Genomic DNA, 22,153 nt, shown 5'->3' on the forward strand with positions numbered 1-22,153 from the left:
GAAGTCATTCCTAACCATCCCACCCATACACATCATCACACAATTGGACAAGTACATGATATTGTTCTTTACCTTTTCTCTGAAGCATCGGATATTGCCCACTTCTGGAAGAAAGAATACCAAAGTATAAACTGTTGGTCTAGTTTGGAATGGCAATTTCTATAGAAGTCAGCAATCCTTTAGTTTGGCTGTTTTAAAATGGAGAGGATCTTTCATTGGACTCTAAGTTGACGCTACTCTGGGAAACAGAAACTTCTGACTTTGTAACAATTGTGTTAAAATTGCTACCTCCCACTTTTTCAGACACCCATGTTTATAGAAGTTCCTTGAAAGTTTATATAAACATAGCTAACATTTGTATTTCTGTCCTTCTCTTCCTGTTTATTTTCCTTGCCCTCCAAATAATATTTGAAAGAATGCTTTTTAGGGACTTGGTCTACTTGAAATCTAGTCAATTAAAAAATTAAAAACCCCTCTTCTGGCCTTCAAACAGTTCTCCATCCTCACTAAGCTTATCTTCAGAAGCAAGCTCCCCACAGACCAGGACACACCAACTCAAAACAGCACCAGAACCTGTCAGAACAGATGCAAAACCTGCTGACATATCTGCATTGTTACAGTGCTCAAAACCCACCACAACACACCTTTCAAGATTTATGGGTCCTATACATGCCTATCATCATGCATCAAATGCCCCAAACAAGTATGTGAGTGAAACCAGACAATCACTATGGTTTCAAATGAACTTACACAGAAAGATGATAAAAGACAAATACACCATGTTACCTGGGGTGGATGCTTCAGAAAGCGATAATTCCATATCTGACCTCTCAGTCCTTATCCTCAAAGGAAACTTGCATAACACCTTTGAAAGATGAGTGTGGGAACTTAAACTTCTTACTCTGCTAGACACTAAAAATCTAGACTAAACAGAGAGAGATTGCTTTTATGGCTTATTACAGCAATTAATTATGCACCTTACTACCTGCTAACTTTTAATTGTGCACTTCATTTGAAATGGTCTATAGCATGTGCTATAGGGTGATGTCATGGCAAGGGTCTACCACAGACCATCAAATCAGGAAGAGGAGGTGGATGGGATGAAGCATTTCTAGAACAACAGAAATATGCAAAACAAGACCTGGTAGTAATCATAGACTTTAACTACCCAGAAATGTGTCTGAAAAGTAAAACGGCAAAACACAATTTCTAATAAGTATTTGGAATATGTTGGGATACGTTTTTGTTTCAGAAAGTGTAGGAAATAAGTTGGGGGACAACAATTCTAGACTTGATTCTGACCAACGGAGAAATTGGTAGGAAATCTGGAGGTGGAAGGCATTTTGAGTAAATGTGATCATGACATGATAAATTTCATGATCCTATAGAAAGGAAGAATCATAGAATCATAGACTATCAGGGTTGGAAGGGACCTCAGGAGGTCATCTAGTCTGACCACCTGCTCAAAGCAGGACCAATTCCCAACTAAATCATCCCAGCCAGGGCTTTGTCAAGCCTGACCTTAAAAACACCTAAGGAAGGTGTGAGAGCAGCAGAGGAACAATGGACTTCAAAAAAGAGACTTTAACAAACCTAGAGAACTGGTAGGTAGGATTCCATGGGAAGAAAAACTAAGAGAAATAGGATTTCAGTATTGTTGGCTCTTTCTCAAGAAGACAGTATTAAAGGCACAACTGTAAACTATTCCAATGTAAAGGAGAGATAGGGAGAATAGCAAGAGGCCAGTATGGCTTCATCAGGAGCTCTTCAATGACCTGAAAATCAAAAAGGAGTCTTAGCAATTTGTCCGTTTTCCACTTTTTGTAAGGAGTACAAAAGAATAGCACAAGCCTTATACATAATAGTACAAACAATAGGGACAAAGTCAGAAATGCTGAGGCACAAAATGAATTACACCTAGCAAGGGTCATAAAAGGCAGTAAGAAGTTGTTTAAATACATTAGGAGAAAGGGGAAAAACAAAGCAAAGTATAGGCCCATTACTTAGTGGGGAAGGATTGCTAATAACTGATATCAAGATGGCTGAGGTGTTTAATGCCTATTTTGCTTCAGTCTTCACTAAAAACTTTAATGGTGACCAGATATTCAACAGAATTAATATTAACAAGAGGGAAGGAATATAAGCCAAAAAAAAGGGGAAAGCACAGGTTAAAGAATAATTAGAGAAGTTAGATGTATTCAAGTCAGCAGGGCCTGATGAAACTCATCTTAGAGTACTTGAGGAACTAGCTGACGCAATCTTGGAACCATTAGTCATAGTCTTTGAGAACTCCATGGGGACACATGAGGTCCCTGAGGACTGCGGAAGGGCAAATGTTAAACATATCTTTTTAAAAAAGGAACAAAGGGGACCCAGGGAATTATAGACCAGTCAGCGTAAGTTTGATATCTGAAAAGATACTGGAACAAATGATCAAAAAAATCAGTTTTGTAAGTACCTAAAGTATAATATGGTTATAAGTAATAGCCAGTATACATTTGTCAAGAACAAATCATGCCAGACCAACTTAATTCTTTAACAGAGTTAGTGGCCTAGTGAATGGGGGGAAGTAGTAGACATGACATATCTTGGTTTTGGTAAGGCTTTTGACACAGTCCCATGTAATTCTCATAGCAGACTAGGGATATGAGGTCTTGATGAAATTGCAGTCAGGTTGGGTGCACAAATGGTTGAAAGACTATACTCAAAGAGTAATTATCGATGGGTCGCTGCCAAACTGGAAGGGCATATCTAATGGGGTTCCATATGAGTCAGTCCTGGGTCCAGTTCAGTCAATATTTTTATTAATGACAAGTATACCGGAGTGTAGCATATGCTTATAAAATCTGCAGATGACACCACAATATGAAGGGTTGCAGTACTTCGGAGGACAGGATTAGAATTCAAAAGGACCATGACAAATTGGAGAATTGGTTTGAAATGAACAAGATGAAATTCACTAGAGTCAAGTGGTAAAGTATCCAGTGTATCCAGTTCATGTAGGAAGGAAACATATTGCAGCCCTCCGAAATGGGGAATAACTGGCTACGTGATAGTACTGCTGAAAGGGATTTGGGGGATATAGTGGATCACAAATTGAATATGTGATGCAGTTGCAAAAAAAAAAAAAATATTCTGGGGTAGATTAACAATAGTGTTATATGTTAGCCATAGGAGGTAATTATCCCACTCTATTCAGCACTGGTGAAGCCTCACCTGGAGCACTGTGTCCAATTCTGGGTGCCACACTTTAGGAAAAATGGACAAATTGGAGAGACTCCAGAGGAGCTCAACAAAAATTATTAAAAGTTTGGAAAACCTGACCTATAAGGAAAGGTTAAAAAAAACTGGGCATGTTTAGTCCTGAGAAAAGACTGAGGGGTCGACCTGGTAAGTCTTAAAATATGTCAAGTGCTGTTATAAAGAGGACAGTAATCAATTGTTCCCCATGGCCACTGAAGGTAGGATAAAAAATAATCATCTTAATCTGCAGCAGTGGAGATTAAGGGCATGTCTACTTTACCCATTGGATTGACGGGCAGCGATCGATCCAACAGGGGTCAATTTCTCATGTCTAGTGTAGTCTAGATGCGATTAATCGAGGCCTCTCCCGTCAACTCTGGTACTCCACCGGGGTGAGAGGCGCAGGCGGAGTCGACGGGAGAGTGTAGACCAGGCCTTAGGTTAGATATTAGGAAAATTTCCTTAACTATTGGAGTAGGTAAGTGCTGGAATAGGCTTCTGTGTAGCTCAAAAGTTTGTCTATGTGAACAGAAGAAGTTAGTCCAGTAAAAGATATTACCTCACCTACCTTGTCTCTATTTAAAAAAAAAAAAAAAAGAGTGAAAAGTAGTTTCAGGTATTGAACCTGCTCCTGACCCCCCTTGTAAACTCCATTTTCCTATTTTATTTTCCCTTTTCTAAATGAGCCTCCCTGCTCTTTGTGGGGAAGATACAAAATAAATGGGAAGCTTACTGAAGGGAAGCTGACATTCTTCGAGTGGTTGTTCATGTCCATTCATAGTAGGTGTGTGCGTGCCATGTGCACGCCAGTCGGAAGATTTTTCCCCTAGCAGCATCTGTAGGGTCGGTCCAGGCGCCCCCTGGAGTGGCACCACCACGGCGCCCTATAAAGGGACCCGCCGACCCTCCACCTCCTCAGTTCCTTCTTACCGCCAGTGACGGCTAGCTGGAACTTCTCTTACATAGCAATCTGGCAGTGTCCTATCCATACCATTTAGTTCGTGTATCCAGTTATATAAATAGATAGATCTTTGTATATAGTTTTTGTAGTTGGGGGGTTCCTCCCCCACAATCTGTCGCCCGCTGGGGCATGCCCAGGTCCCCCAGGTTCAAACTCTGCAAGGACTGCGGGAAATTCATGCCTCAGAGCGACCCGCAGTCTGTATGCTTGAGGTGCTTGGAGAGAGCCACCGAAAGGACCGATGCTCTATCTGTAGAGGCTTCCGCCCGCGAACTATTAAGGACAGGGCTCAAAGACTTAGAGCCCTCCTGATGGAGGCGGCCCTGCGACCACCCTCGGACCCAGAGCCAGCCAAGGCAGGCCCCAGCATGTCGTCCTCGGTGCGGAGTGCCCCGGGACCGGCATCAGGACTTAGGGCCCAGCCCAAGTTGTCCAAGACCTGGCACCAGGCGGAGTCAGGTCATAGGAAGTCAGCCTCAGTGCGGCACCGCTCACCTTCGCTGGTGCCCGCCAAGAGAAAGAAGCCGGTGAGGGACCGGTCTCCGCGCCAGGACCCGAGGCCGACTCCACCAGTGGGGCTAAGTGGACAGGCTAGGCTACAGCCCCCCGAGGTTCCATCGACTCCAGCACCGCAGAGATGGCGGTCGAGTCTGGATCAGCCCAATTCTCTGGGCCTCAGCGGAGACATACGCTCCCTGTCGACGTTGGAGGCATTCGAGGCAGCATCAGACCTGATGGGTCTCCCGGCACCGACCTCCCCGCATCGTAGGGAGTTGCCTACTGTGGTCCGCCCACCAGTACAATCTAGAGGCAAGCCGGCCATGCTATCGCCTCCCTCCTCGCATCGAGCTGCAAAGGCGGCACCGGACCAGAGGAGAGGCTCCCCGCTGCCTCGGCATCATTCACCTTCGGCGCTGGGCACTGTTCCCCCCTAGGTCTTCATACTCAGAGACCTCAGACTCAGAGGCGGACTCCTATCGCTCCAGCAGGTCGCGGAGCAGGAGATCGATGTTGGGGGCGAGCCACCAGGGTTACCCACAGTGGCAGCAACAATGGCAGCCGCCCTCGCAGTGGCCGTTTTGGACTCTGGGCCTACCATCAGTCGGTAGGCCAGGCGTTTGGCCCTCAGTCACGATTGGCTTTGGTGTCCTTGACGTTGGTGGCCCCGGCGCAGCTGCCTCCCCCACCGGCACCATTGCTGGGCAGAGGTGTGCCTTCGTCAAGTTCAGCACCCCCTAACCGGGCAGCGGCACCAGCAGTGGCTTTAGTTCGGGCTCCATCGGCACCGCATGATACGCCAGGTTGCTCGCTGGCGACCCCAGTACCAGCTGCGGTGCCGTATTTGGACTCAGAACCAGCACTGCAACCTCAGTACCGTGTGCCGCAGGACCCCGAGGGGATGCATGCACCGGAGGAAGGACTGCTCCATGTAATTTCCTCATCTTCCTCCCCAGATGAAGTGGTCTCGGACGCGGTTGCGGCACCGGTCCTGGAGGACACCCGAATCCTCCAACAACTGCTCCGGTGAGCAGCTCAGAGCCTCGCAATCCAAGTTGAGGAAATCGAGGTGGACGCGGACCCTGTAGTGGACATCCTGGCCCCCTCAGGGCCATCCAGGGTGGCCCTTCCACTGATAAAGACGATAGCGGATATGTCCCACACCTATGGCAGACACCAGCCTCATTGGCCCCTACTGCCAAGAGAACAGAGTGGTGCTACTTCATCCCCTCTGAAGGACACGAACACCTGTACACCCACCCGCCCCCGGACTTACTGGTAGTAGATGCGGCTAGCTAGTGGGAGCGTCAAGGGTTCCATGGGTCAACGCCAAAGAGCAGAGACGCAAAAAGACTTGAGCTCTTTGGCAGGAAGGTGTACTCCACGGGGGGACTCCAACTGCATATTGCCAATCAACAGGCAACAGTAAGCCGATATGGCCACAACATGTGTTCGGCCATGTCGAAGTTCGCGGAGCTCCTTCCCCAGGACTTGAGATCAGAATTTTCGGCCCTAGTGGAGGAGGGCAAACTGATCTCTTGAGCCTCCCTCCAGGCCACCTTAGATGCAGTGGACTCAGCCTTGTGTACCCTGGCCAAGGGCTTGGTCATGCGACGGAGCGCTTGGTTCCAGGTCTGGGGCCTGCCTTATAAGGTCCAGCAGACGATCCAAGACCTCCCGTTTGAAGGGCAGACATTGTTTTCAGAGAAAACGGACAAACATCTCCATAGTTCAAAGGACTTGAGGGCCACGCTTCGCTCGCTGGGCTTGCATACCCCCGCGACCCAGCGCAGACAATTTAGGCCACAGGCGGCCCCTCGCCCATACCAGCCACAGGCTTACCAGGAGCTGGGGCGCAAGTGGGGTAGAAATGGTAGGAGGCGTCATCAACGTCACCCCTCCGGCCAGGCGTCTAGAGGCCAGTCGAGACCACCATCTGGGCCTAGACCTCCCAGTTGATGGTACGGTCGAGGACGACCTAGCGATCGAGACTCTGGATCCTCCCACCCCTACCTTCTGGTCACGTCTGTCCCACTTCTACCATGCCTGGTCCAGAATTACGTCGGACAAATGGGTTCTCTGCACAGTAGAGAGGGGATATTCTATCCAGTTTTCCTCTCTCCCGCCCCACCAACCCCCCTCCCCGTCCCTCTTCAGGGACCCTTCTCACGAGCAACTTCTGGTTCAAGAAGTGAAGTCCCTCATGGAGGCAGGGGCAGTGGAGGAAGTCCCGCGGGAGCTCAGGGGCAAAGGCTTCTACTCCCAGTACTTCCTCATACCAAAGGCAAAAGGGGGCTTGAGACCCATCCTAGACTTGCAGCGACTGAAAAAGTTTGTGCGAAAACTCAAGTTCTGCATGGTGTCCCTGTCCTCGATCATCCCCTCCCTGGATCCAGGAGATTGGTATGCTGCCCTCGACTTAAAAGACGCCTATTTCCACATCACCATAATTCCACGGCACCGCCGGTACCTCATGTTCGTTGTGTCCGGCATCCGTCTGTAGTTCACGGTGCTCTTGTTTGGCCTATTAGCTGCTCCCCGGGTCTTCATGAAGTGCATGGCAGTCATGGCGGCCTTCTTGCGCAGCGTGGCATCTAGGTATTCCCCTAACTGGACGACTGGCTCATAAAGGGCCGCTCCATGGAGCAGGTAGAGACCCAGGTGTTGTTCATCAGGCGGACCTTTCTCGATCTGGGCGTCCTCTTGAACGATGCCAAATCCACTCTGTCTCCGACGCAACGAATAGAGTTCATAGGAGCGGTTCTGAACTCCACACACGCGAAAGCGTATCTGCCGGAGTCCATGTTCCGTGCAATTTCCGAGCTCATCCTCAGACTGCACTGCGCCCCGGTCACCACGGCACGAGTTTGCCTCCGGCTGTTGGGCCAAATGGTAGCATGCACCTATGTGGTCCACGCCAGACTCCGGCTTCGCCCGCTGCAGTCCTGGTTGGCGACAGTTTATCGCCCGGTCAGGGACCCCCTGGACTCAATGGCGTCCGTTCCCCGCTTGGTGCTGCGCTCGCTTCAGTGGTGGCTCAACCGATGGGAAGTCTGCATGGGCGTTCCCTTTGCTGCCCCACAGCCCTCCCTCTCCTTGGTGACGGACGCCTCAGATCGAGGTTGGGTAGCGCACCTGGGACATCTCAGGACGCAGGGCTTGTGGTCGCCGGAGGACTTTGAGTTGCATAACAATGTCAGGGAGTTGAGAGCGGTCCGCCTGGTGTGTTTGACCTTCCGGTCCCACCTGGCCGTCAGGTGTGTTTCAGTCCTTTTGGACAACACGGCAGCAGTCTTTTATATCAACAAATGGGGGTGCATGCTCCTCTCCCCTCTGCAGGGAAGCCCTCGCGCTGTGGGATTTCTGCATCCACAGTGCCACCCACCTGATGGCATTCTATCTTCCGGCGAGCAGAACGGGTTGGCAGACACCCTCAGCCGCTCGTTCCAGGGTCACGAGTAGTCCGTCCGATGGGACATTGTGCGCTCAGTTTTCCAGCTTTGGGGCTTTCCCCGGCTAGACCTGTTTGCCTTCAGGAAACAGGAAGTGCCGATGGTTTTTCTCCCTTCTGGGCCACAGTCGAGGGTCTCTGTCGGACGCCTTCCTTCAGCCATGGGAGGACGGCCTGCTCTATGCCTTCCCTCCGATCCCCCTGATACACAGTGTGCCTTTAAAGATTCGCAGGGATCGCGCCAGGGTAATCCTGATAGCTCTGGCGTGGCTGCGCCAGCATTGGTACACGTCACTCCTGCACATGTCCATTCAAGCGCCCCCGACGCTGCCTCTGTTCCCGGACTTTATCACGCAGGACTGGGACTTTATCCCTCCGCCATCCGAACCTCGAGTTCCTTCACCTCACAGCCTGGATGCTCCATGGCTGAACCCGGTGGAATTGCAGTGTTCCCAGCAGGTCAGGCAGGTGCTGCTGGGTAGCAGGAAACAGTCAGCTAGGGCCACCTACCTGGCTAAACGAAAGCGCTTCTCCATCTGGTCAAGTCAGAGGGGTCATGACCCGCTGGGGGTTCCGGTTCCCGCTGTCCTTGACTATTTGCTTCACCTACGACAACTGGGCCTCTCCCTTTCCTCCATTCGCGTTCACTTGGCAGCCATATCTGCCTTTCATCCAGGAGAGAGGGGTACCTCAGCGTTTGCGAATCCGCTGTTTGGGTGTTTCCTCAAGAGTATGGACAGGCTCTTCCCGCATGTGCGTCAGCCGACCCCTGCTTGGGACCTGAATCTGGTCGTCTCCGTCCTCTCGGGGCCTCCCTTTGAGCCTCTGGCTTCATGCTCCCTGCTGTACCTGTCGTACAAGACCGCCTTCCTGGTGGCGATAACCTCGGCCCGACAGGTGTCGGAGCTTCGAGCGTTAACATAGCTAAGACCCTTGTCCCTCCGGTCACGGCCCACTCCACTAGAGCGCAGGCCTCCTCTGTGGCGTTCCTGGCTCAGGTTCCGACTCAGGAGATTTGTAGAGCGGCCACGTGGTCCTCCATCCACACGTTCTCGTCTCACTATGCCATCACGCACCAGGCTAGGGATGATGCAGCCTTTGGTTGCGCAGTACTCCAGTCAGCAGTGATCTCCAACCCCACCTCCTAAGGTTAGGCTTGTGAGTCACCTACTTTGAATGGACATGAACAATCACTCGAAGAAGAAAAAATGGTTACCTACCTTTAGTAACTGTTGTTCTTCGAGATGTGTTGTTCATGTCCATTCCAACACCCACCCTCCTGCCTCTCTGTTGGAGTGCCGGCAAGAAGGAACTGAGAGGGTGGAGGGTCGGAGGGCCCCTTTATAGGGCGCCATGGTGGCGCCACTCCAGGGGCCGCCTGGACCTACCCTATGGATGCTGGTAAGGGAAAATTTTCTGGCTGGCGTGCACGCGCCGCGCGCACACCTACTTTGAATGGACATGAACAACACATCTCGAAGAACAGCAGTTACTAAAGGTGGGTAACCGTGTTTTATACTTTGTGCATTTGACAATATTTTCTGTAAACTAATTAAGTGATGGGAAGAACAGACTTGCTAGCTTTCATTTTTTAATGATCTCAGTTGTTGCTATCTACTACAGAAGGTAGAAGAATTTTAGAAAGGAGTAAGATTTTCAAGTTGATGGCATGCCTCTAGTTGGCGATCATGACTGAATGTCATGTTGGCAAATGAAATTGTTTTAATCAAGTTTTTAAAAAAAATCAACTAGTCTTTTATCCTTTCTCTTCTAAGGTTGTAGAAGGAATGCCACTTGTGAATGGAAGAAGGCTGCAGTACAGAATAAATGGTAAGTGTGTTCAATAGTCTCCTTTGAAATTTGTCTAATCTGTGACACTCCGCTTTAATTAACTCAGTGCCACAGGTTAATTAAAATACACATAGTGTAGCATTAGTGGGGAAAAGTTAGATGTTTTGTGAATGTTTCATGTGCCCTGTACAATCTTTATAATGGAATAAGACTCTTCAGTTTTTCAGCAGAGTTAAAATTAATTGGTATCTTGGGCATATGCTATCTTTGAAGAAACTAGGTTGTAATTAAGATATGCTGTGAACAATAATATATAATTATTAAGATTATATAGGTTAAAGACAGGGTCAAATCAGCAGCTCATTTCTTTTTTTTTCTTTTTTTTTCTTTTTCTTCCTTTTTTTTTTTTTTTGAGTTCTAGCCGCAGCCCTTTCTCTGTGGTTGATTTTCATGCAACAGTCGAGCTGCTATAATGAGTCTGTGGTATGAGGGACACTGGACATGTGTCAAGAGTTCTTGTTGGAGATTTGGCTAAACAGTCATTTTTTAAAGATGCGCTAGTAACCTTGGTGATGCAAAGCAGCTGTGAAATAAGCTAAGCTTAAGTGGTCAGTGTGCTCTGGCTGTGTTATGCTGGTCTGCTGTATCAGAGAATCAGCACACAAAGGTTTAAAATAGAACCGATTTAAGGTTGATGCTTTCTATCCTCAAATCATTAGAAATATCTCTCGGTATTGTTATTTAGGTTTTTTTAGTTCTCAGGCGGGACACTTAAAAAACAAGAAAACCAGAAAATTCCAAGATACACAACTATGTTAAAATGGAGTGAAGATTCAGTACATACAATAACTTACAGGGAAATAAATAATTTATAACTATATATCATAAAATTGAGCATTAAAACCCAGGAAATTCAGAGTTTGTTACATCTAAAGGAAATCCAAATATGTTAAGGTGTGGAAACACACAGGTAAGGTGCCCACACAACCTTAAATACCCTGTAGTGACACAGTATGAAAAAAACCTGTGTCTTTAAATGGGACTACAAACACTAAAATATTTCAGCCCTAATCATGGGGTTATTGCGTGACTCCACTACAGGGGCAGAGTTAAAGTTCTGGTATCTTAATGTGTGGATTTCTTTTAAGTGTAATTTTAACTGAATTTCCTGGATTTGTAATTCTTTGTTTTGGGGTAATTAATTACAGTAACCCTATAGAGTGCGCTTACAAGATTTTATTTTATTTTTTTGATAACCCTTTATTGCATAGATATGGAGACCTGTTTTTTTGTATTGGTCCTAGTCCATGGAAATATGTGGTCTCAATCTTAACTTCATTTTAACATAGGGTTTTTTGTTGTATTTGGTCGTGGAATATTGTAAGATTTAGGTAAATGTACCCATGGCTATGGTAAACAAGATAACTTATATTGTTCTTCTGTCTCTGAGGGCATAGGACGAAGTGTTCTTATATTTTCATATTGCACTACTAATTTATGAAATCCACATATAAAATGGCCTTGGAAAGTTCTGCATGCCTATGGAATGGAGTTTAAATTATTCCTTATCTGTAGAACCTAATTATCATCTTGGTAAGAGTGTGGTCTGGTAAATTTTAATGGCTGTATTGCAAGGTTGGCACAACGTGGACTGGCACTATTCTCTATGGCTTGATGAGTATAAAGTTGCCCAGAATTTTCACTGTAGTGTCCAGCTGTGGATGAGGGAATTAAACTTTTCAGATTGTGGAGTTCTGAATTGCATTGCTTTGTGCTCTGGGAATTTTTTTTGCTTTGGGGTGTTGCTTTTGTGTATTGGCTTCTCGGGGACACACATTCTTCGATGTCTGATTGGTTTGTAGCTGTGCAATACCAATGAAGTGACTAACTCAAATCAGTTTGTATTATTATATTTGGTGATTACATGTCCATGCCCACATTTTCCTTAAAGTCACTCCCAATGTAACTAAAAACAGGAGAGGCTGTTATCTTCTGTCTTTCTTGGTCTGTTTATACTTTCTAGCATACTCTGGAAGCTGCTATGCAATTACTTAGCTATGGAAACCTACTGTTTTGTTTTATCTGTCCTCATCCATAGAAACAAAAAAAGGATTTATTTTTTCTTCAGATAACTCCAGGATGCTCAGTATATTGAGCAGTTTCTAGTTCAAGTAATTTGTCATGGTGATCCCTTCATAAATACTATGGAGTTGTGCAGTTCGCAGCTTTTGAAGGATATGCTCATTGCACAGTCAGGGGCTCCTTGCTTCCCTCCATTCCTTCCACAAGGTCCCTGTGTGCCACCTTCCTATGACCTTCCATTTCAGGCACTCCTTCCAAAACTCCCTACAATGCTTTTCATCACCTCACTTCCTTAATGCCGGGGGCTGTGTGCTGTCCATTCCTCACTCTGCCGTATGCCAGGGAGACTGCCAGTCTCCTGGCCCAGAGGTTCTGTTTGCTCCATTATTTCGCCATACCAGGTCCCTTAATCTCCCCTCATGCTGGGGCTGGTGTGCACGCCCCCTGGCCTTCCATCATTATTATTTGTAATTTTTCTGTCTGACGAGAAGTTATTCAAGGTGTCCACACATTAAACTCTGTTGGGAAGATGGGCATAGCTAAATTAGCATTATTGTGCTGGAAAGCATTATTGGGTGCTATCAACCAGTTATTTGATCTGCAGATAATTGCAGAGGTGCTTGAAGCAGTTGGTTTGCTAAACAGAGGATAGTGTCTTTGTGTCCTCCCTTTTCCCTCCTCTCTTGGTTTCCCTAACATCAATAAGGTTCTGGCTATTGATGCCCAGAATATTCCCTGACATTTTAGAATTAACTCAATGTGGCATTCAAAAGTTAATGTGTTTAAAGAGAAATGTTAACAAGTTGAGGGCATGCCCTCGCAAGCTCGGAGAACAGTAGAGCAAAACTTTGAAAATAAAATAGTCATACAAAAATATATCTGGAGAGTATGTATTCTGGGCATGGTCTCCTTTGTCGCTATTTACTCTTTCTGAACCAAAGGTTTCCCCTCCATTATTCAAACTTCTCCAGCAGAGTGAAAGATCACAGGGTAACCCCCAATCCCAGCTATGTCTCTTACACCAAGGCCCGTGGCAGTGGCAGCAGACAAGGGACTCTGGCTCCTCTCTATCCTGGGCTTCAGGTAACAAATCTGTTCCTGCCTGCTTTTCTACTGGCATGCAATGTTAAGAGCTCAAGTTCTTGCTCTCACCTTTCCACTTCAAATAAGCAGTTCGTCCCATAGGATCTCTTAACCGACACTCTGGCCCCATTCTCCTCAATGCTTTCCCACCCCCTGTCCCTCTGAGGACAAGAAGTGCTTCAAAAGGGTCCTCCCATGTTTCTGCTGGGCAGCTCTGCATGCTTCAGCACTCTGTCCCCTCAACACCATAGAGCAGCGTTCAGAAGATCCTCTTATGCTGAGCAACACAACACACGGCAATAAGGCCGTTGCTCTCGAAAGAGAGGTTTTTTTTACTGTTGAGAAAAGAACACTGATGTCCAAACCTGTACCTTTTCTATTCAGGTTCTTATACTGCACCATCATGTATCGAGCCCCTTTCAGTACTGCTTTAAGAAGTTGAGACACGTCTAGTATATGCCAACTAGTGTTGTAGCCAAGTGGATCCAAAGCTATTTTTATATGCATAAAAAATATCAAATATCCTGGGATTTGACGTGACTACATATGCTGGGACTGACATGGCTACAACAACACTGCATGTAACTAGCATCTGTTGTGTGCTTCTTATCTTTTTGTTTTTATTTTTCCCCAGGGGAAAATTAAAAAGCAACGTGTGTGTGTGTGTGTTGATCTATGTGCTTTTTATGAGGAAGGTAAGATTGAAGAAGTGTGTGTGCATGTAGAATGGAAAGCAGTAAAGCCTGTGGCTTGGTTTAGCTTCTGTGGGAGAGGACATTCCTGGATCTCCCAAAAGATTTTTATCTCCTACACAATTGAGCTTTTAGCCCTGTGGTGGATATGTTGCCAGAGGATCGTAGCTGTAGATGGTGGTCCTTGTCCTGGAACTTTAGGTGACCCATTTGATAACCCAGGCCCAGATTACTTGTCTTGAAGAAAAGTACTGAAGTCTTGAACTTGATGCAGTATACTATGGTGAGCCAGTGAAGTGAATAGATGGGTTTGATGTGTTTGAGGGTAAGCTGTGTTGCTGAGGAGGGGCGCTGCTGCATTTTGTATTAACTGTAGACCAGGTAGACTGTATTGCTGTACTCTTGTGTGTTGCTGAAACCAAGTCGTCATGTGATCCTAGCAAGCTGGAGGTGGTTGAATTCCTTGCTCATAGATATTGCTATGTTGAGAGTTTATAAACCTAGAATCCAGGGTAAGTTCTAAACTGCACACTGGCTTGACCAGTTGTGGGTGTGGACTTTCAACCAGAGGAGACTGTGGCTGAAAACTCCTTTTAAAAAAAAAAAAAACTTCTAGCCAGCATGACTGCTGCTTGGCCTGTTACATGCATGTTGCTATGCATATACATGGAAGCCCTGATTCTGCTAAATGCTTAGCTGAAGTGAGACACATCTATACTCATGATTTTAAAATTAGATAATTATGTCATTGTAGGTATCTTTAAATCTTATTTTTCAAAACTTCACAAAATCACACACACATATAATGAATGACTCCTTCTACTAAAAGTTTGTCTTTTGGCTTATTTGTTAACTTCTGTTTGTTTGTTTTTTGTCTTTTTTAAAGGATTTTATGCTTTTGTCCTGACTGCTGCCGCTGTAGGAAATTCTTTATATTTTGAAATTGAGCTTCATTATTTATATGACCATTTTCTGCAGTTTGCAGTCTCTGCTTTGATTTTTTCTTTATTGTTGAGCCTTTATCTCTATGCCCGGTCCCTGAAAGCACCTAAGGAAGAACTGTCACCTGGTGGAAATTCTGGTAAGTGTGTGAATAATATTTCAAACCTTTCCTCCCTTCTGTTTTATTACACTTTCATAGTACAAAGAAATCTTTGTTAAATCAAATCTTAAGTACATTTTAGCATAATTGCCATAACAGTCTGGCTAATTATTAGATGTTTCTCATATTTATATTGCAAGTTGAATGTTTTTTAATAAAGATACAGATCCTGCACAGCACGTCAAATTTAGTTGAACTCAGAAGCATTATTTGAAGTGTTTTATGTAGCCCTATACTTAGAGATGAGAGGAAAATGATTTTTCTTTTGCAGTTTTCAGCATTTGATAGTCTTCTGTATAGTCACTTTCACACTTTCCCCTCTTTGTTGAAACCTTTCCAACAACAGCTGGTGGGGAGGAACAGGGAGAAAATGATTGATTCAAAAACTAGAAACGCAGTGGGAAGCCAGGGGTAGGAGAGAATGTCAACATATTATTTTAACTTAGTTTTTTTTAGTTGGCTGCATCCGTTTTTAAATCTAGTCGTTTAACTTAGTTTTTGGAAGGATATTTTGACTCCAGTGGGACTACTCATTTATGCAAAGCTAAGCATATGCATCAGGGTTTTGCAGGATCAGTGATAAATTGGGAAGCGGGGGGAGATTGACTATGTGCAAATTTACCAAATGTACAAATAAAAGTAGATTCCCTCCCCCCCCCCAATGTTATGATAGTAATAATTTTGGCTTTTACTTGTAACAGTATGGGGGGAACCATGTCATACCTTGCAGGCTAACTGCAGAAATGTGTGTGTGTATATAACACAGCATTAAGCTGACAGTGTTGCTTCTAATGGAATAGCAATATGATGACTAACAAGGGGAGTTGCCAGACAAAATGAATGAGTGAAACAAGAAAATTATTAAAAACTTGAGCTTACTGGCTTTTTGCTGGTGCTTAGAAGTGAACAGAAGAGAAATTGTCACAATAATTGTGCTTCTAAAAGTATAGTTCTAGCGTTCAAAATGTGACTTTTTTAAAAATGGTATTCTATGTTTCTTCTATATAAGATTTTTTTTCTACCTGCCAGCGGAGCCATTTCTGTCCTTCTTATCCATCTTCAAAAGTTAAGAAGAATTCCGCCTTCTAGCATATGCATATAGTATTATCTTTCTTCTCCCATTTCCACCCCCTCATCCCCCCCAGACACACCCCCCCAAAAAAAAATTAGTCACACTTTATTCACTTATGCATTGTTTCATTTTCTTGATTAAAACTGCTACATGTTCTTGGCTGAAGTTACATTGCTGTTATCCAGCACAGATTGAGGGGTGCGAGCAGCTAAGATTAGTTAGTATGTAACTTGCACATGAGGATTGTGATGTCACTGTGTCACAGAAAATGAAGTTCACAAGCTCCTGACAGAAGAGTTTATGGAAGAGGCAAACTTCAAGGAGGAATAAAAGATGAAAAATTTCCTCAAGAAATTATTGGGCAGACTTAGCTTATGTTTTTACCATATGAGGCTCTCAGGAAAAATTCCAGTATAGCTTTTTTTAAATTCACGTTTTAGGATTACAGCACGACTTGTAACCACAGATAAAGTAATAGTTGTTTTTTAAGTGTTGGAGGAAGGTGGTGGGGAACAGACAGAAAGCCATTACTGGAAGCATGTGCATTTTGTTTGCAGGGAACTTTGTTTATGACTTGTTCATTGGACGTGAATTAAACCCTCGCATTGGAAATTTTGACCTCAAATACTTCTGTGAGATGCGTCCAGGCTTAATTGGCTGGGTGAGTATGAGTACTCTTAACCATTTTGTTTCACTTGCTTGGATCTTATTAAATATGAAAACTTTTAATTGTGGTAAAGAAATATAATATGCTTGAAAGAGGGGAAAATGTGCAAAACAGCTGTGTATTGAAAGACAGATCTCACGGGAACAGTTTTTACAGTTCTATCACATTGCTTGTATTAAGCATTCTAAAGGTGTGACTATGCAGAGGCTATACTTTTTTGAACCATGGCTACTAATGAGTTACCGTTTTGTGAAATTTGTAGATTTTTTTTAAAAAAAATAAATAAAAGGAACCTAGATCTTAGATCTAAATTGCCAGTCTGCTTTTAAAAATGAACTATAACATAATAGAAATGTGTCTTTGAATTTGTGCAAAATTTGTAGTGAAATCTGACTCTTTTTAGGTTGTTATTAACTTGGCAATGCTGTTGGCTGAGATGAAGGTACAGGATCGTAATGTGCCATCTTTGTCAATGATACTGGTTAATAGTTTCCAACTTCTCTATGTGGTGGATGCTCTTTGGAATGAGGTAACTGACATTCCCTTCAGTCTGTAGTAAACTTTTGCTGGCATATCCAGTTAAATTGTGACAGACTAATGTACTCGTGCTTTTTTTATGAATTGTAAACTTCCCTCCTAATCTCTCTAGGAAGCTATTTTGACTACAATGGACATTACCCACGATGGGTTTGGTTTCATGCTAGCATTTGGAGATTTGATATGGATTCCATTCGTCTACAGTTTACAAGCCTTCTATTTAGTCAATCATCCTAGTGAAATTTCTTGGCCTATTGCTTCTGCAATTATTATTCTGAATAGTAAGTTATGAACATTTTTTTACAATTACAAAACTAATCTTTATTTCCTTTTCTGAGAGAGGAAGGATGGTCCAGTGGTTAGGGCACTTACGACGCCCCATTTCCCTTCTCTGCTACGACTTTCTGTGTGGCCTTGGGCAAGTCATTTAATCTCTGTCTCAGTTCCCCACCACAGTAATAGGAGTTCCCCACCATAAGTTAAAAATTATGAGGCCCCCATTACTACGGTAGTTCTTGAGTAGGCATATTAAATATTATAGGTTTACATACACTTAAAAAAAACCCGAACATACTCTAGGCAACTAATGAGTTGTTTAAGAGGAGATATTTTTTGGCTAGCAATTACTGCAAAGAATAAACTCACATTAGATTCACCTAATGTGGGCTGTTGTAAACTTAGGCAAATAGCTAGATGAGTTGATTTATCCCCTGGAAGACCTTTGCATACCCCCAAAAGTACACATACCTGTGTTTTGAGAACCACTGTTGTATGGGATCATCCACCATCTTAGAGAGTTCAGCACCTGGTTCAGAACCAGTGCCTGATTTTGCATCATTTTGATGAGTTGGACCATACTTTCAGGGCATAGCCCTGGAGGCACCTGATAAGGCACATTCTTCATAGGGTGATTCCTATACATAAAGCTAAGAGGACCAGTAGCTATAGACATTAAGCTATGGTTGGCCTGCACATTTTACCAACGTGTATATCAAGTTTTGGATCCAGTCGAATCTGTCTAGTGATGGGTAGACCTTTTGCCAGAGAAATCTTTTCACTCCCAAGCAAACTGTCTTTGTGAAGGGAGGGAATGAAGGAGCTCTTCTTGGTGTTTATCACAAATCCATGTGCTCGAAGCAGATCTAGTGTCCGGATTGTGGCACTCTGTGCTGCTGCTTGAATCAGAGCCCTGATCAAGATGTCATCTAGGAAGGGATAAGGACATGTGAGAGCACAGAGATTTGAGCCTGGCTATTACTACCACCAGCATCTTGGTAAAGACCCACGGGGTGGATGAAAGGCTAAAAAATAGAAGCGTTTGGTACTGGTATGCAAATCTCAGCAGTCTGTGGTGGCATGGTCGTATGGGAATGTGGAGATCTACATCTGCTAGAATCACAGTAACGAGGAACTTCCCTTGAGACAGGAATGCTACTGTTGAAGCTAGGATCTCAATCCAGAATCTTTCTTCATCCATTTGTTGAGCTGCTTGAGATCCAGGATAGCTCTAGGACACCCCCCAGTCGCCTCCAGTGTGCTTCTGAACAATGAAGTATAGTCTTAAGAATTTTTCTTCTGAGGAAACTTTTTCTATTGCTCCTATGCCCTGGAAATGTGACTTTTTGTTTAACACCAGCTTGTGTTTGATGGGGGTTTGGATGAACAAGGGATGGGGTGGAGCCTTTAGTTTGAAGAAGTAACTGCCTCTCTCGCCCACTGTCTTTAGTTTGATAGAGACCATACTTCTGAGAACTGGGAAATTCTGCATCCTAGATTCATGTCTGGACGTACGCACGTTTGTTTGTTGTCATAGTAGGTTCTTAAAGGCGGTGGACCCACCTTTTGGATTTTTCACTCAGTCTCTGGTTCCAGAGTTTTCTCCTGATACCTTTGTGAGGAGGATGGTACAAATAGAGTGTTTTTGACTTGCTGGGTTTGTGGTCTCTCCTTAGAGGACTAAGGGGGAAAGGACTGTTTCAGCTTGCAGCAGTTTTTCTTATATTTTGTCTAGATTTTCTCCAAAGAGGAGAGGGCCTCTAAATTTAGATGAGCACGGAATTTCTTTGGAGTGAGCATCAACTTTCCAGGGTTCCAGAGCTGGTTGCCATGGCTCTCGCTGAAAATCTCATTGCATCCATTCAGGCATCTGCCATAAAGGTTGTTGCTAGGGAAATTTTCTTAAGTGCAGACCTGAAGTCAAGATAGCCTCTGTTCTTCATCATCTTAAGGTCATCCACCCTGGACATTGTCGTTCATCCAAAGTCTCCAGATTGGGTGTTTCTGTGTAGGAGTTAAGGCTTTGTGGGGTAGTGGGACCAACATGCATGCTTGACCAAAAGCCTTGTGTCCTACCACTGCAAGGTTTACCTGGCTAAAAACAGACAGGGCCCAATTTGCCATTCAAAGAGCCTGTAAAAGCTGCCTCACAGATAGAATACCATTTGATTTAGTTTGGTGTTTGTCATGCATGACTGAAGGCAAAGGGGAGTGTAGCAGGGAGGCATTGCAATGCTGGTTCTGGGTGACTGAGACCGGATCCAATGGAGGGAAAACAAAGAGGCTGTTTGCTACTGCTCAAAAAGTGGATAAAATAATAAGCGAGCAAAGAAAAGTAAGGAGCAAAGTGAACTATCACTTTGCAGCTGTGGAGGCAGAAGATCTGGCAGCAGGGTTGAAAAAGGGGTGTGACTAGCACAGTCTAGGCAACGGGAATAGTCCATAAATATCAGAATTGTGGGAGATGCTGAGCTACAGACATCCATCTAGATAATTTTTTGAACCAGATGGGTTTTCCTTTCAGTCTGTCCTCTGAGATGAACAGTCTAACTGAAGATCTAAAATGTTTTATCCTCTGCAAATAAAATAGTAAGGCATGTCTGACATCTAATGTATGAAGCATAAGCAGGCGAGCATGGGGTGTGGCTAGCACTGGCTGTGCTACAGCTTTGAACTGCCTCCTGAAACTGTACTCAAGAGGGGAACAGTATAGCCCGTATGTATCAGAATTCTGGGAGAGCTCCTTGAAACGCAGTAACACTTATACATTTTATTCATTCATTTTACTTCATATCTGCTACTGCCACGAGATGCAAAATGCATCTTTTTTTCCCCCTTCCTTTTCAATTCTGAGGCTTCTTTCATTTGAATAAATGCTTAATTTTTAATATGCTGGAACATTGTCCCATTTTCCTTTAAATTTTTTTTGTGCCCACCCCTCTTCTTTCTTACATTTTTATCAATTGTGCTAGGGTACCAAGTAGTACAATGCAAACTTCAAAAACATACAGTGAAAATGTAGTGGCCCAGTTGCAACATCTCATCTACTCTTTAGCTTGTGGTTTTTGTGTTTTTGTTGTTTTTTAAATTGAATTCAATTTCTCTTCTATTAAAAGTTTACTTGTCTGGGGAGAGTGAGCAAGTAAATATGGTAAGACTATAGTAGTATATATGAAGAGCGTAATAAAAAAGAATGTAACCATGAACGTTGTTGTCTTTTGGATGTACATCTGCTTGCAGTGATATATTGGGCATGTATTTTCCCAAAATAGGTGTACTTCTGAGGAATATGAGAACCTGTTGTGGGTTATTTAATAGAAATGTAAAACCCAGCATCATGTTAAAAATGAAATGTGTAAAAAGGCAAAGTTCTTGATAAAGATTCTCCAGAATCCTATACCTATGTATAAAGCTTCAGACACAATATGAAACACATTAACATTTGAAACCCAAGGTGTTTTTTGGGGTGTGTTGTTTTTTTTTTTTTTTTTTTTTTTACAATATTTCAGTTCCATTAGTGAGTAATTCTTGAGAGCTGGGTAATTATAACTGTGTGTCTAATGAAATAATTTTGTGATTGTACAAGAGGGTATTTTGATGATAGAAAAGTTTACTGGAACATGTTGCAATTATGAAATGAAAATATTATTTTCTTTATTTTAGTCTTTGGGTATTACATTTTCCGTGGTGCAAATTCACAGAAAAATGCTTTTCGGAGGAATCCAAATGATCCCAAATTGGCTCGTAAGTATCTTTTGGCTAACTTAAGGCTGGTCTACACTAGGGGAGGGAATCAGTCTAAGATACACAACTTCAGCTACGTGAATAATGTAGCTGAAGTCGAAGTATCTTATATCGAGTTACCTACCATCCTCATGGCGTGGGATCAATGTCCGCAGCTCCCCGTCGACTCCGCTACCGCTGTTTGCGTTGGTGGAGTTCCAGAGTCGACAGGAGCGCATTCGGGGATCAGTATATCGCGTCTAGATGAGACATGATATATCGATCCCCGAGACATCGATTGCTACCTGCCGGTAGTGAAGACATACCCTTAGTGTTCAGTTTCTTTACTACTTTCCATACAGCATCTCTCAATTATGTACTCTTTACATGCACATTTTTAACATTATTTTATACCCTATTTTCTGTATGCAGACTTGAAATGTATTCCCACTGCAGCTGGAAAAAGTCTTCTGGTCACAGGCTGGTGGGGCTTAGTTCGTCACCCTAACTATCTAGGTGATATTATGATGGCTCTGGCTTGGTCCCTACCATGTGGTAAGATCCTGAAACTAAAGTGCTTTCTTTTAAAAACTTGTGCATGTGTTTTGGCAACTGACTTCCATTTTCTAATTTGCCAATAATTATTTAAGACGCTAGACTGTCTGTAATTAACAGAAAGTTTTAATTCAGTGGAATAAGTCTAATTTGACATCTGGCTTCCCACTACATAACCCCTTTGAACCAAGTTTAGGTCTTAGATAAACTTCTGACTCCTCCCGCTTTACCTGTGCTCTTCTGGGGATGGCTGACTTGTGAGCCCCTTCTTCATTCATTCATCCTGTGGCTGCCAGCTGGGTTATGATGTTTACAAATGGCGCTAGAGGAAGTACTACTTCAGTAGGCAGGGTTTCCCGCTGCTTGGGGACAAATGTCACTAGATATGGGCAGGATCTCAAAACAGAGTACATCCAAATG

At 44.1% G+C, this 22,153-nt stretch overlaps 1 protein-coding gene across 5 annotated transcripts in view; it reads left to right on the forward strand.

Annotated features, from left to right (window-relative positions):
* LBR (lamin B receptor) overlaps nt 1-22,153 on the forward strand; it is a 77,843-nt gene that overhangs the window by 52,738 nt on the left and 2,952 nt on the right. For all 5 annotated transcript variants that reach the window (XM_032793596.2, XM_075064305.1, XM_075064307.1 and 2 more), the window contains 7 exons: nt 9,929-9,983; nt 14,688-14,882; nt 16,533-16,636; nt 17,046-17,171; nt 17,292-17,460; nt 21,119-21,199; nt 21,611-21,733. In XM_032793596.2, coding sequence (XP_032649487.1) covers nt 9,929-9,983; nt 14,688-14,882; nt 16,533-16,636; nt 17,046-17,171; nt 17,292-17,460; nt 21,119-21,199; nt 21,611-21,733 — 853 coding nt within the window. The remainder of the gene's footprint in view (nt 1-9,928; nt 9,984-14,687; nt 14,883-16,532; nt 16,637-17,045; nt 17,172-17,291; nt 17,461-21,118; nt 21,200-21,610; nt 21,734-22,153) is intronic.

This window comes from Chelonoidis abingdonii, chromosome 3, assembly GCF_003597395.2.
Source record: "Chelonoidis abingdonii isolate Lonesome George chromosome 3, CheloAbing_2.0, whole genome shotgun sequence".
NCBI classification, from domain to species: Eukaryota; Metazoa; Chordata; order Testudines; family Testudinidae; genus Chelonoidis; species Chelonoidis abingdonii.